At 36.9% G+C, this 15147-nt stretch overlaps 1 protein-coding gene across 3 annotated transcripts in view; it reads right to left on the bottom strand.

Annotated features, from left to right (window-relative positions):
• Positions 1–15147, bottom strand: part of LOC129712985 (serine-rich coiled-coil domain-containing protein 2-like) — a 336356-nt gene that overhangs the window by 257297 nt on the left and 63912 nt on the right. For all 3 annotated transcript variants that reach the window (XM_055661816.1, XM_055661817.1, XM_055661818.1), the window contains exon 5: positions 7437–7527. In XM_055661816.1, the coding sequence (XP_055517791.1) occupies positions 7437–7527 (91 nt within the window). The remainder of the gene's footprint in view (positions 1–7436; positions 7528–15147) is intronic.

Genomic DNA, 15147 nt, shown 5'->3' with positions numbered 1-15147 from the left:
TCACCCTTTTCCCAACTTTGTGGTGCCCCCTTTGGCCCTGGTGCCCTAAGCACGTGCTTAGTCTGCTTAATGGTTAATCCGCCCCTGGTCTGAGGAAGGGTCCTGACCCAAAACGTCGCCTATCCATTTTCTCCAGAGATGCTGCCTGATCCGCTGAGTTACTCCATCATTTTGTCTCCAGCTCTCCGGATATGCTTATTATGCTTCAAGATTTTTCCTTCTTTATTAAACCTTTGCAATCCTCCACTTTACCCCTACATCTCTTAGCAAGATAGGATACATTCTATCCGAATAGGGCGACTTCCATTTTAATGATCTCAGATTTAATTCTCAAAAATTATTTATTCTATATCCCAGGTTAAAGGCATATTTTAATGATAGGGATTACTCACCTACATAAAAACAATTTGAATTAAATTCAGATTCTAAAAATAAAATGTGAAAAGCTTTGGGTAATATTGAATCAAATGGCCTAGTAAATCTCCAAATCCAAAGCATTTTTCTTAAAGGACATCTTGAACCTCAAATTTATTTTCAATCAAGTGAATTCAAACATTTATTCTGTACAGGAATTATATTTTTAAAGCCCATTCTTTATTTCTCCACTCAGGTAGAGAAGCTTTGTCAGCAGGTAACTACCTACCAAAAAAACTTTTATTTAAATATGAGTGGCAACAAAATCAGATTTAATATGACCGTTCCAGTGTACTTATGGGACATTTAGAAGATCACTTCTCATACCATCAGCAATTACATGGAGCACCACCATCAAAAAATAAACTGTCATCTAATGGGGGATTGAAAAAACTATAATCACTAAGATATCTTTTCATTATCACCTGTAGATTAAATTATTATTTCTTCCCAGCACAATGTTTTGTCCATCAACAAAATATATTTAATATCCTCAGGCATCATGTAATTATCGTGATGGTACTTAAGTTCAAGAAAATGCTCAAATTTATTTTTCCACACAGTGAAAGAGGTCATATTTTCAGCATCATCCAACAAGAAAGCAATTTCGCGCAGCAGTTCACACTAACACTATACAAGATCCAACTATATGGCATATATTCCGCATGCTTTTAAATATTGTTCCCTTCACATAATGGAGGAATTGCTTTTACATGTCACCAAATCCAAAACAGGGGGACGAAAATGTATTTAAACAAATATAATAATTTCATAACTTTTATTTACGCAAAGAGTAGAGATAATGTGGAATCCACTGATATGAAAATTGTGTGAAGTAGATAAAATAGATCCATATAAATGGAGGCATGATGACAAAGGAAAATAATCAGGGTATGCAGTAGTAATCAAAGTGAGAGAATTCATGTGGATAGTACAAACATTTATGCCGAGACAAATCAAAATTCTTAGCTTCAATGTTGAGATTCCATACAACCCTGTGTCAGAAGGCTGTATTTACACATGACGGAAACACTTAACGGAAAAGCACATCTACAATGGCAGTAAAAAGATGACAAATTTTAGTGACCTTTTTTTAAAATGGAACAATACTGTGGCAACAATTGATTGTGACAAGAATTTAAATAGGATCTGGCCGCTATAGCTCATCTGGTGAAATACATCATTACAAGGGTCGTAGGCCCAAAATATTGACGTTGTCTCTTTCCAGAGATACTGCTTGGCTTGCTGAGTTTGAATGTCATGATTACAGCAACCTTGAGATATCCTAGCACGATCTGCACTTCACAACGTCAGTCTATCCATTTCATCCACTCGGTCTACTTCCACCTGACTTAATCTGAAATACTGCCATTATATTTTGCGCTTTGTCATCATTCAGCTTCAGCAATTCTGATAGTAAACGCCCAAAAAATTGTCCCATCTCTATTCTGGCACCATACCCGATCACATTCAGAGTACGTCACGTGATATCTGATGTCAGTCAATGGAAAATAATAAGGACAACATCGTCAAAGGGTAGCACTTTTCTTCATTGTTGAAAACTCCTATATAATCCCGGTGTTCATCATTATTAACATGCTGAAAACTGCCCACTTTTTTCAACAAAGATATATTTACTTTAGACCAAACCTTGATTTTAGTCATTTGGATCTGCCATATTTTCACTGTGAGCACTCTTTGAATATCATCAGTTGCAAATAGACCAAAACATAAGCTGTTGGAAGAACTCAGAGGGTCAGGCAGCATCTGTAGAAAGAAATAGACACCAATGTTTCAGATCGGACCCTTTTGCAGACTGCTGTTTGACCCACTGAGTTCTTCCACCACTTACGATTCCAGCATCTGCAGATTCTTGTGTTTTCATAAAATGTCCTTGTGCACTGAAAACAAATCTCTTGAAGATCTTGATTGGTTCTCCATTATTCTCTCTTCCTTCACCCAGGATTTACAAAATTATATACTTTTCACTGTCTTTCATTATTAATTCTCTTCCATAATACATATTCTTTTGTTCGCCCACATCATTACCAAACAAGAAAGTACAATCTGTTCAGTCCACATCTAAGTGAGCCAGATCACCATCTAGTTTACTTTTGTTCAGAGAGCTTAATCTTTTTGTTTCAGTACAATGTTCTTTCAGCACTCGGAGGCAAATAACTTAATCCTATTCCAAATATCAAATTTAATTTTGTAAACCCTGTATTCTGATGTTAATTGCTTACTTAAATGCATATTTCCATCTGCACACTAAGTGATCCAATTCACTTTTTTTCCCTATAATTAATTGGAAATAACAATGCTATAAGAATAATTATTTTTAATATTGAATGTAATTTGGAAACTCGGTTCTATTTCAAATGCAATCGAAGGTGTTTTTTTCTGTCAAGCGAACCTTGTGCAGTAATAGCATTGTTAAAAGAGCTTGCATTTGTGATATTTAAGTCAGAAACTTTTCAACGACAACCTACTGTCATTGACTTCACATGGCAAAGAATCAGGGCATTCAACATCAAAAATAAAAATTGTGGGTATCAAAAGTTTTAAGAAATAGATTGATTATGAAGATGGTATTCCAAAATAATTCACTGTCAGAATTACAATAAAACAAATATCTTCTGAGTTATTGTTCAGACATTTCATATTGCAAACTACATTTTCCACAGCTCTTAGCCAATGTTCATAAAACATTCATGTTCATAAAACCCCACAATGTTTTGGAGAAGATATTTTTTTCTGCTCGCCTTGAACTTCTTAACTCCGTTACTTTTGATTTCTTCCACAAAATATAATTGAATTTTCTCTCCTAAAAATCTCAGAGACAATGCTTTCCCAGAAAGATTCTAGGTTGTATTGTCAATTTGATTAAAAATGCATCTTCACTTCAAGAGTCAAGATTGTTTTGTTATCAAATGTGCCAAAACAGAACAATGTAAGTCTTATTTGAAGTAGCACAACAGGTTTGTAAACACAGTACTCAATAGATAATATAATAAACAAAAAATATTCTATAAATCAAAAACAGAATATAGTGCAAAAATAAAAAATAACGCCTCAAGTCCCTAGGGCAACCAAGTCAGTTCATAGTTCTGACTTTAGTTGGAGTTTGTAATGTTCAATAGCCTGATGGTTGTTGGGAAAAAGCTGGTCCTAAACTGTCAGTACCATTTTTAGACTCCTATACCTTCTTCCCAATAGCAGGAGTGAAATGAGAGCTAAGCTAGGGTGGTGTGGGTCCTTGATGATGCTGGCTGATTTTTAGAGACAGCACCTCCAAAAAGTCCCTTTGGAGGTGCTGTCTCTAAAGATAGTGGGGAGATCAGTACTCGTGATGGATCGGGCAGTGTTATCTACTTTTCTCCTTTGTCCTAGGCGTTCGGGTTGCCGAACCAAACTGTGATGTAACCAGTCAATATGCTCTCAATTATACACCTGTAGAAGTTCGAGAGAGTATTCATCAACATACCGAATCTTCTCAATCTGCTAAGGAAGTAGAAGGCATTCTAAGAAGGCATTGATGGATTTGCTTTATGATTGCATCAATATGCTGGGTTCAAGACAGACCTTCAGAGAGTTGTTGACTCTCTCCATCACTGACCCACTGATGACAACAGGTCTGTGTGTTGGTCTTCCTCTTCTAAAGTCAACAATCAGATCCTTGGTTTTACTGACGTTGAGAGCAAGTTTGTTATGGAGCAAGAGGCAGAGGCAGTGGCAGGTACAATTACAATATGTAAAAGAGACTTGGACAGCGACATGGAAAGGAAGGGTTGGGGGGGGGGGGGGGGGGGAATATGGACCAGACATATGCAAGTAGGACTAGCTCGGTTAGGCAAATTTGATGGCTTGAACGAGTGGGCTGAAGAGACTATTTCCATGCTATGTAGTTCTGTGACTCGACGATTGGTCGTTAACATAACATAAACCAAAAGTATTTTCAGCTATTATCTCCTGTGGTTATAATTCAGTAATACATTGGGCCAAACATTGTGCCATGTAATTTTAGACCAAGTTGGGGCATAACAGACATGATTTTTATCACGAGGCAGGTCGAAGAAAAAAATATTTATTTGCCTCTATGCCTTGTTCTTTATGGGGCTGTCCCATTGCACGAGCTAATTTAAGAGTTCTCCCGAGTTTTCCCTAATTCAAACTCGGAGAATTACGGTAATAGCCGCTCGTAGGTACTCGGGGCTCTCGTGGACATTTTTCAACATGTTGAACATGTTGAAAAATCCTCACCAGTCTTCCCGAGCTTACCGCGTTTCCCGAGGGTACCTGCAGTTAGCGTCCCGAGCTCTGACGTACCCGCTCCGTACATTCTACGTGCTTACCACGTGCTTACTACGGCTTACCACTATTAAACTCGGGACTCTTGAATTAGCTCGTACAGTGGGACAGCCCCTTTACTGAGATCAAAGATAAGTACAAATAGCTGAGATATATAATAATTCCCTTTGCTTGACAATTCATCCAACAGTTTGTTTTTGTAACATTAAACAAATCTTGCATTTTCACATTTTGTCCCTTCATTAAATAATTAACATTTGTGGACAGAACTGTAAAACAAAGTTCAGACCCTTTGACCCAGTCAGGACAGTGGAAATACTGTTGAAACCCCATACTATTTGGACCTGAAATGTTATCAAATGCAACATCCCCAAATAACTTGCATGGAGAATAGAAACAGGGCAGCATAAAGGATCGATGGTACAAATATTTCAAAGACAAGTTAAGAATAGTTTGAAAGGGCAGAGATAGATCAGTACTTGATAAGCACTACCATGCTTACCTTGTGGAATATTATCAAATGCCTTGCTGGTGTCCATATAGGCAACATCTTTAGCTATAGCTTTGCTCTCGTCAACATTTTGTCACTTTTTCAAAAAACTTAGATTTGTAAGGCACAATCTTCCACGTACAAAGCTATGCTAACTATCCCTAATCAGCTCCCCTTTTATCCAAATGCATATGTATATTATCCCTCGGAACACCCTCATGTAACCTGCCTACATCAGATATTAACCTTATTTTTTAAACCTTTTATACGATTTCACAAAAGGAATTCTCCAAGGTACGTTTTGTCACACATCTTTTCTTAGGGCAAGTTTCTAAGTTTATCTCCTTGTGCAAGAGAATGAGGTCAGAATGAGAATGAGCTACCTTGTGAAACCTGTTGCAAATAATCTGAAATAAAGAGGTAAAGGATAAAATTGAAATGCCATTTGCAGGGATATTTGTTTACACCCGCCCTTGTAAATTTTCAGACTATTTTATTCCCAGGACGATAACCAATAAGCCTTTACAGCCTTACAAACATTATATCCATCAGTCATGGTCTCCATTTTGCGAGGTTTCATAAAAAAATACACACCAAATATATTTGTAAAATGTGTAATTGAATATATAAATAAAAAAATCTAATAACAACAGAGCTAATCGAGTGGCATTTCCATTCCTAATCTTTTAAAAGTGTCTAACCAAAGCTTTGATTTTATTTCCAGTTTATTACATTTTCAAGAATTAGTTGGACCATAGAACAAAAATGTGCAACAAAAGATACAGTATTTTTAGACAGACAGTGCCTCCCAATGGCAAAGCAGCAGACTCTTCTAATTAGAAATGCTGTTCAACATCACACTAAGGGGAGAATGCTGGGACCGTGGCTGACAAAGGAAATCAAAGACAGCATAAAGCAAAAAACAGGCATACAATGTGGCAAAGATTAGCGAGAAGCTAGAGGATTGAGCTTTTAAAATCCATCAGAAGGCAATTAAAATAACAAATTAAAATAACAATAATGAGAAAAAAGATGAAATATGAATCTAGCCAATAATATAAAAGAGGACACATTAAAGTTTTTTTTTCAGATATATAAAGAGTAAAAAAAGAGGCAAGAGTGGACATTGGTCCAATGGAAAATGATGCTGGAGAAATAGTAATGGGGAACAAAGAAATGGCGGATGAACTGAATCATTGTTTTGCGCCAGTTTTCACATTGGAAGATACCGGCAACATGACAGATATTCAAGAGAATCAGAGTGGGCAGAAGTGAGTACAATCGCTATTACTAAGAAAGTTATTGGGAAGCTGAAAGGTCTAAAGGTGGATAAATCACCTGGACTGGATGGACTACACCCCAGGGTTCTGAAAGAAGTAGATATTGTGGAGGCATTAGTTGGGATCTTTCAAGATTCAAGAATTTGCAATTATCGTTGCTTAGTTCTTGAACACTTTCAAGAAGTTCAATGGATTTTTAAACACTAAGTAAATAAGGCAATTGATCAATAACAATGCATGATTTTAATAAAATGTTAGTGCAGGTCAAAGGCATTCTTATTTATTACGTTCAGTGCAAAATTGGTTAGATCAGGCAGATGGAAACATGCACTAGGTTATCCACATACGAAATAGATGAATTCCAGATCATCGAGGGACAAGGTCTATTTATGCAAAATGCTCTAAATTCTTTGAAACAAATTAGTTCTGAAGTATATGTCCTGGTAATATGTACTTATTTTAGCTTGCATCAAACATTGAACAAAATCATTTAAAAAATTGGATGAATTCTGGATAAGGCTAGTGAAATGACTTATGTTATGTTCAGCATTGAGAGTGCTTCAATAATAAAAATCTATCACCGCTGTAATAAATGAGAATAATTTATTTAGATATCTCTTATTCTTCACCATGAATACCTCACCATTTGTTATTGTTTGCTTAAAGTGATCTCAAATGTGGGCCCTGATGTACTACAACTGTGTTCTTTTCTACAAAGAAATGCATTTTTGTATTGCTAAAGATGTTGATATCACAAAAGCAGAGTCAGGAAAAGGGGGAATTCTTGCATTGAAAAGCAACAGATGTCACACAAGGCCTTAATGGCATTTACATGCATTATTTTCTATACATTCATTCAGTTAAATGTGCTGAAAATAAATACTATTTCTTTGGACAAAGCACTGATTAGTTCTGTTGAAATTGAGGAGAAAAGCTTCACTTACCCATTTTGCAAGGGGCATCCTCAGGCAGATCAACGTCTAACATGAGGTCATCTTCATCCAGATCACCCGACTCCAGGTTATTCAGAATATCCTACACAGGGATAAAAGGGTAAAAAAATGCCTTAGAAAGGTGTTTAAAGGGAAGCTACTTTTCCATTTAATCAGGCAGAAAATATATAAATAGAGTTTTAAAGCTGCTTAAATCATCATCACTTTTCAGTCACGTTTCACTGAAAAAATCCTTCATGGTTTTTGCTTATGTCAAAAATGTTGCATTTATTCTATTTCTCAACCATTAACCTACATGTAATGTTAACGTGGTTTCCAAACAGTAACACTAACAGCAGTATAACCTGCTGAAATAAAATATCAATGGTTGATGGGGCAAGAGGTACCAGAGCTGCATTATCATTGGTTAAAAAGTAGACAAATTTCAAGAACTAGAAGAAAGATCATTTTTTTTTCCTTTTCTTCAAGCATTAAAAATTATACTGGCATTGAAATAAAGCAGAATATATTGCAAACACACAGTCAGACACATCTGCAGAAACAGGACTAACATTTCAAGTTGATAAACTTTTGACACTGCATTATTTTGCTTTAGACTTCTGATGTCACTTTGTTCTGTTATATTTTTTGTTGCTCAGACAACTCAACGCTACATTTAAAAAAATATTTTTTTAAATCTATTTCTGTATATAAAACAATATTGAAGGCAGATGAGTTTAAAAGTCAACTACCTGAAATGTTATGATAACAGCGAAGACCTCTCCTCCCCCTTGTCACCTCTCTCATTTTGCCCTCCTATTCCATTAAGGTCAATGAGCACATTAGTATGGATTCACCTTTGTCTAAACAATGGCTTCAACGATTAACTTTTACAAAGCATAGATCAGGCATCAAAAGATATTAGAATTTAATTCAAAAAGGTATAGCTTTTATCCTATACAAGGAGAAAGTGAATTTAGTCAGTGTGAATCACCAGATAATCAGTCCAACGTGATATGAAAGTAAAGGTATTGGAAGAGAGATTCCAGTATGCCAATGTGATAAAGGGTGTGTAATATAAATCAGTTGGGAAATGAACTAGAGAACTGCAATTGCCCAGTGTATAGTCTGCCTTTTTAAAGCGAGGTGTCTATTTTGCAGTAGAAAATCTGCAACATTTTGAACTTGAATCAATATGTTCACCTTTTGTTAAATCAAAGGTAGGGAATTACATAAGCAGAAGATAGACACAAAAAGCTGGAGTAACTCAGCGGGACAGGCAGCATCTCTGGAGAGAAGGGATGGGTGACTTTTCGGGTCGAGACCCTTCTTCTGAAGGATAATTCAGTGCACATGTCCAAGCAATGATCAGCATGAAATCTGATCTTGCAAACCAACCAAACATGTTTGCTTTCAAAGAATTGTTGGAGCCATGTCCCCCTCTCTTGAATGCAATTTGATTGATAGCTGTCAGTTAATTACATTCATCTTTGATTGAGAAGATCCCTCCCAGCAGCTGGATCCTCAGGCCAGTAGCGCGACAGTCAATAACCCCCGACCAAAGTGATAGTCAATGGGACCAACCTCGCAATCATCTCATTTGGCTGCAGATGAGCGATTGCCCAAACTCTTGGATAAAAGGAACATCTGACTTGCCGCTGGCAAAATACTACAAGGCAGTAACATATCACACAGTGCTATTTACACTGTGCGCGTTTAGTTTTTTCCCCCATTGTAATCTTGGAGACTTTTGCTTTGGTGAAATGTAGGAGAGGTTTCTGGCGTCAATCTGTGGCAATATTCTTTACTTGCCAGTGCCATTGTTCTCATCAGCCCTTTGTTTCTTTGTTGACGTCTTCTGTGGCTTTGTTCTCTTTGCTACTATCTGCCACATTCCTCTTGTTCTTTCCTGACTCCTTCTTCCATTGACTGGGGGTGTGGGTGATGGCACTTTGTCACACATCCTCAACTTGACCTTCATCTGGTGCTTGCTGGTCCAGTTCCTGAAGAGAGAGGCTGCACCTGCAGCAGTGACAACGGAGCTTCATTCCCCTTCTCCCGCAAGTCCAGGAGCAGCTTCTGCCATCCTTTCTACTGTTTGAAGTTAACTCTGAAGTATCCATTACTTGGCAATAGATGTCCTTGGCCTCAAACTGTCTGGACTCCAGCAGGACCTTCTTAATGAAGAGGTCCCTTGTGAAGGGGATTCCCTCAATGAGGTATTTCACCATCATCAGCAGTGTGTTCCAGGTCCATTGTCCTCCGCAGATACCCAAAGCCACATCCATCCTGCTTGGTGAATTTATTTGATCTACAAAGAGGCGTTAGTTGGTACCCAATTATCATGGATCCACTTCTCACTCAGCTAACTGAGAACACAAACTACATTTGACCCGAGCCAAAAGGACGAGAAGCATCCAGGGAGATCGGCCTCCATGACCAACGATTCTCCCCTGCCAGTAAACTACAAGCAAAGAGGCTAAACTGGGCTTCAGTGATGTCAAATAATTGCAAGCTCCATTCCTTGACCAGGATATTAACCCATCTACCTGTTACAGTGGTTCAACAATTCAGGGTGCAGAAATGTCTTATTAAATTTCCCCCTTAATCAACGGTACCAAAAGAGAACAAATTAGGTTTAAATCTCTTTATTGTTTAGTGCAAATTGGCTAGCACATTTGTTTTCCGATGGCTGACACCTTTGCATACCTAATGGTGACTTACTTCAAGGTAATAGATGTAGATTAAAGTTCTTTAACACATTTCTAAGTGGTAATAAAGCACACAAATGGAGCCATACATTTTGTGCTTTTACATAGTTACTATAAAGTGACAGTGTAAAATACAGTAACACAAAGGATTAATTGGAAACAGAATCAGCCATCCTCAACTACAAAATCCCAAACCTGCTTGAAAATGCTAGCTACAATAACAAGCACTCTTACAAATAAAGTGTTATAGACTTCAAATTATCCTCTTAACCTTGCTAATTGCCTTTTAACACATTCTCCCTACTTTGCCAATGTTCATATAAAAATGCTGGAAGTTACACACCAGAGATCATGATGAAAAGAGGAATGCATGGGACCTCACAGAAATTGAATTTCAACAAGAGGTTCCAACCGTACATAAGAATATACACATTGTTGATCTCAAACTATGACAAAATCCAGCACTTGTTAGAGCTGAAGCCAATTTAACATCACAACTCTTATCGATTAAGTTTCTACCAACAGCATCCGTCAGCTGGATTATTTGTCAGTAAATACTGCTCTCCTTTCCCTCAGCAGATTGAACAAATCAAAATAAAGCTGATTTTGCAACTTGCTTACAAAAGGATGCCACAATCAGCTTCAGATAATTGATTCCACCCAAAAAGGAGGCTCAAAAAGGGATGAAGTGCATTAACAATTTGGATGCAGACTCTTCTTCAAAACTTGAAAATGAATGTCAAATATCTTCTTTGAAACAATAGGAAAAGGTTGGGAAATGGTGGGGGAGTAGACAGTAAAAAGCAATAAATCGGTTTACATTTGTTAAAAAACAGGGACGGGAAGTCAAAGAGTCTTTGCTAAAAGCTGGAGAGAGATTAAGAAAGCATAAAGTGTAAATAAAGGCCCCAGAAGTGATGAAAGCCTGTTTTAAAAAGTGGAATGAAATAATCACATCAAGAAATGTTTAAAAATGCCATATAATTCCTGACAGGTATTTGCAGAATATGTTTTCTACAGAGAGAACAACAGGTTTCCAGTTATTTTTTAGGAATAAGCATATACCTAAAATGCATTAATCCCACCATTTCTTTTAGTATTGTAATCATGTGGCTTACATAAAAAAAACATTAGCTTCAATCTTGCTGAAGCCTGCTGTATCAGAACCTTAAAAGGGTCACAGCTTGCTGGCTGTAGTTGTTGCAGTAATCCTGTTTACTGGAGGGGGGGGCATAAAAATGACATCATGCCACAATGACAGGAGGCCTTTCTTAACTGCCATTCTAAAAGCATCATACATATAGATGTTGCAATTTATATTTTCACTGAATCAGCAAGTTTTACATTGATCAATGCTACCTTGTGAAATTTATATTTAGCATTGATTTTTGTTGAAGGTTTCACACATTAAATGTGATTGGTAATAGAATACTAAATATTCTAGCAAAAAAATTCATATCATATAAGAATTTTAATCCTGGTCTTAAGAAAGTCACACAACACTGCCCAATATCCTGCTATGAAAACAATCTGAAGGATGGTGAGTGAAAAGAATTATTAAACCAGATGTCTCATGCAGATTTTTTTTAAAACATCAGCTTCGTTTCTATGCTTTAAATAAAATAGTTACCCAAAACATAACGGATGACCAAGGTATTTCTCTCTTACCAACACCTTTTATCAGTAATCTATCTAAGAGAAAGTGGGAAGGCAGATTAGCTCCAACTCTACGCTCTGTATTAAGTAGATTAAGGATGCTCACAATTTCTGCATCAATTTGCTCTCATTATTCCCCTTATTACCATTTCAGTAATCCTCCAACCTTGCCAGACCAATCACTCACCCTTCCATCTCCAACATCACCCCACAATCTACCCCACTATTTCCATCAGTCTTTTAGAAATTGTCTTAACATCTCCTTTCTATCAGGTCTTCCCAATAAATGATGCAAACGGGTCCTACAACTTTTCAAAACTAGTTATTTTGTTGGTTGACCTTCTAAAACCAACTTTTTTGTAATCATGAACAAATTCTTTGTTCATGATTACAGGTGAATTGTGATTATATCATAATCATGGTGTACAGATTATTAATGATTTAATTTTAACAGTGAAACAGAATTGAGCTGTTAAATATAATTCATATTTATTTTTCCCACAGCATTAGACCATTGAATTTGTGTAAAGTGCCAACAGATCATTTATGTGAGGTTTTATGACAACTACTTCCTGCTTATAAAACTTGTTATTTTTAACCTCCCAATTCTGTGTCCACATCTTCCTTTTCAAATTTCTACGTAGAGTTAGAATGCCAACCTGGTTAAACATACTGATAAAATACAATCATACTCATAGATATATAATAATTTTGTGTTGAAGCTTCCAGCAATAAATGTGGACATAATAATTTCTAATGCCAAGAGCACACATATATCAGATTTTTCAATATGTTGTGATAAATGTTCATTTTCAGTATACAGTATACTAATGGTACAAGCTTCTCATCCTTTCAGCCAATCCATTTTTGTATGAGTGCCGATGGTCATGTGTTATTCTTACTCCCTTTCCCAATCCATTACTCTGAGTGCTTGTATATCATACTGACAGTTTTAGTTCACATCATGAATTAATACCATTAACTTCAGAAATTCTGATGGCATCAGCTGCAGAAAATAAAACCAAGCAATTAATCCCACTGAGTTACAGCACAGGTACACTCCAAGCTGATGCAAGCAAACATCACATGCAAACAATTCACTAAGGCCTCATGCTGAAGTTTTGTACACAAAATTGGGGGGAAAATGATTCCATGCAATGGCCCTGATTTGCTTTTGACACTAGCTTTGCTGCTCATCAATAAAACTCATTATTAGCATGCTGATTTCACAGATATTCCCTTACTTTTGTTCTAAGGGAAAGATTAAAATTGCTCACATTACCACTTTTCCTTATTTGTGTTTGCCCTGAATTGTATTCCACTGACTTTAAGCTAAGATTTTCCACAACCCACCAAAGATATACCTACAGATCTAATATGTGCTTTGAGGACAAATCCAAAATGTAAAAACAGCAAAAAAAAGTTAGTTAGCCAGATCGATAGTGATAATTTTGTGATACAACTAAACATTGCACAACTAGTAGAGATGTTGCCTCAGCACCAGTGAACTAGGTTTATCAAATGTGTATCACAGAACAGTGCAGCACAGAAACAGGCCCTTCTGCTCACGATGCCTGTGCCAAACCTGATGCCAAATTAAACTAATCTCCTCAGCCTGCACGTGATTCATATCCCTCCATTTCTTGCTTATCCATGTGTCTATCTAAAAAGGCTCTTATATGCCACTATCATATTCCCAGGTCGCCTAAACGAAATGGGAAAAGAAAATGTTTGAGGGCCAGATGATTTTGGGCTACGGGCCGGATCTGACCCGTGGGCCATTTAGGTTGCTTTGTTCGAGGCCCATAGAGCAATTTATATAAATATGGGCTAGTTGTTTTTGTTCAGAGGCACCTTTTCAAGAATCACTTATCAAATGCACAGCAAATAAAGTCAAATTATATCAGTTTATATCAGCAAAAATAAACAAAAACATAATGCAAAGATATGCTGAGTAGGACAAATTTCAGATGTTGTCCCCACCTCTCAATGAAATTATCACCATTAAGAAGATAATTTCAAATAAATGCAGGGAAAAAATAATTTTTGCATGTTAAATCACTGCACACAGACAAATGATTTGAAAACACAAATGGTTTGAAAGAGTGACAGGGTAGATAAGTAAATCACAAAGAGAATCCAACCTCAGGAGATACCATTCATGATACATTAAACTTTTACATTTTAATTTATTTAAACTTGTAAGTATTTACAATGTTTAATTCAGATACTGAGGAACTTCAGCCAGAACAACATACTAAATATAAATTATGCAATCATTACCTAGAGGTGACAATTTATTTATGCATCTTTTTTAATTATTCCATCATCGACATCGTGAAGTCCTTTATACAGATTTTACGAGTCAAAGAAAACAATTAACTAAGCTCAACAATATCTTGTGTAGCTGTAAAGTCAATTGTAGTATTAGCAAAAGGTACACAACTCAGCAGGTCAGGCAGCATCTGTGGAGAGAAATGGATAGATGAAATTTCAGGTCAGGATCCTTATTCAGACTTATCCCAACCTAAAAGGATTCTGACCCGAAACATAGTCTAACTATTTCCCTTCACAAATGCTGCCCGATTCATTAAGTTCCACCAGCAGTTTGTTTTTTTACTCATGATTCCAGCATCTGCAGTGCTTTGTGTCTCCTCTTTAAAATAGTAAGATTAAATGAGAACTTACCAGTTTGAAGTTTGATCTGTATTTAATCTTACTATTTTACTTTAAGTCATGTGAGTGATTCCGTGAAGATTTCAAAGCTCTGTGATTTCAAACCGTGTAACAGTTATTACTACATCACTGCCGAAGTCTTTGAGGGAGGAAGTGTGTTATCGTAATCAACCAATGAATCTGTTTTATGAAAAACAAAAACGGTATTTATTAACAATAACAACAAAAAGAAAATTGCTCCCCCGGGCTTAAATTAAATATTTGCAGACTGTAAAATTGTTTCTGCATGTAACACAGGTTTTGCCAACGGCTTGTGATAAAAAGTCCTGAACGTGGTTTCCCTTGCCCATCCTGCTGTAGCCAGGATGTGGTCCATCGGCACGTTCATTCTTTCCGCCGTTGACGTGGATGCTGCCCTGGTGGAGTGAGATTTATACAAGTTAGTGTCAATCCCGGCAGCTTTTAGCACCTGCTTGAGCCATCTCGAAATGGTTTGGCTCGTCACCCGACCATGAGGTTTTTTATGACCGACCCACAAGGCGTTTTCACTCCCTCGAATATTGTTAGTTGTGTCTATATAAGATAGTAGGTGGGTCATGACACATAACCGTGGTTCTGGTGGGTAAGCCCGGAATATCACGACTGGACTAGGCGTTCCTGGCCTGCTCTGTTTGATCAGT

The sequence above is a fragment of the Leucoraja erinacea genome, chromosome 34, assembly GCF_028641065.1.
Source record: "Leucoraja erinacea ecotype New England chromosome 34, Leri_hhj_1, whole genome shotgun sequence".
Taxonomy (NCBI): domain Eukaryota; kingdom Metazoa; phylum Chordata; class Chondrichthyes; order Rajiformes; family Rajidae; genus Leucoraja; species Leucoraja erinaceus.
Note: the sequence above shows the minus strand (reverse complement) of the source record. Positions and strands in the feature narration are given on the sequence as shown.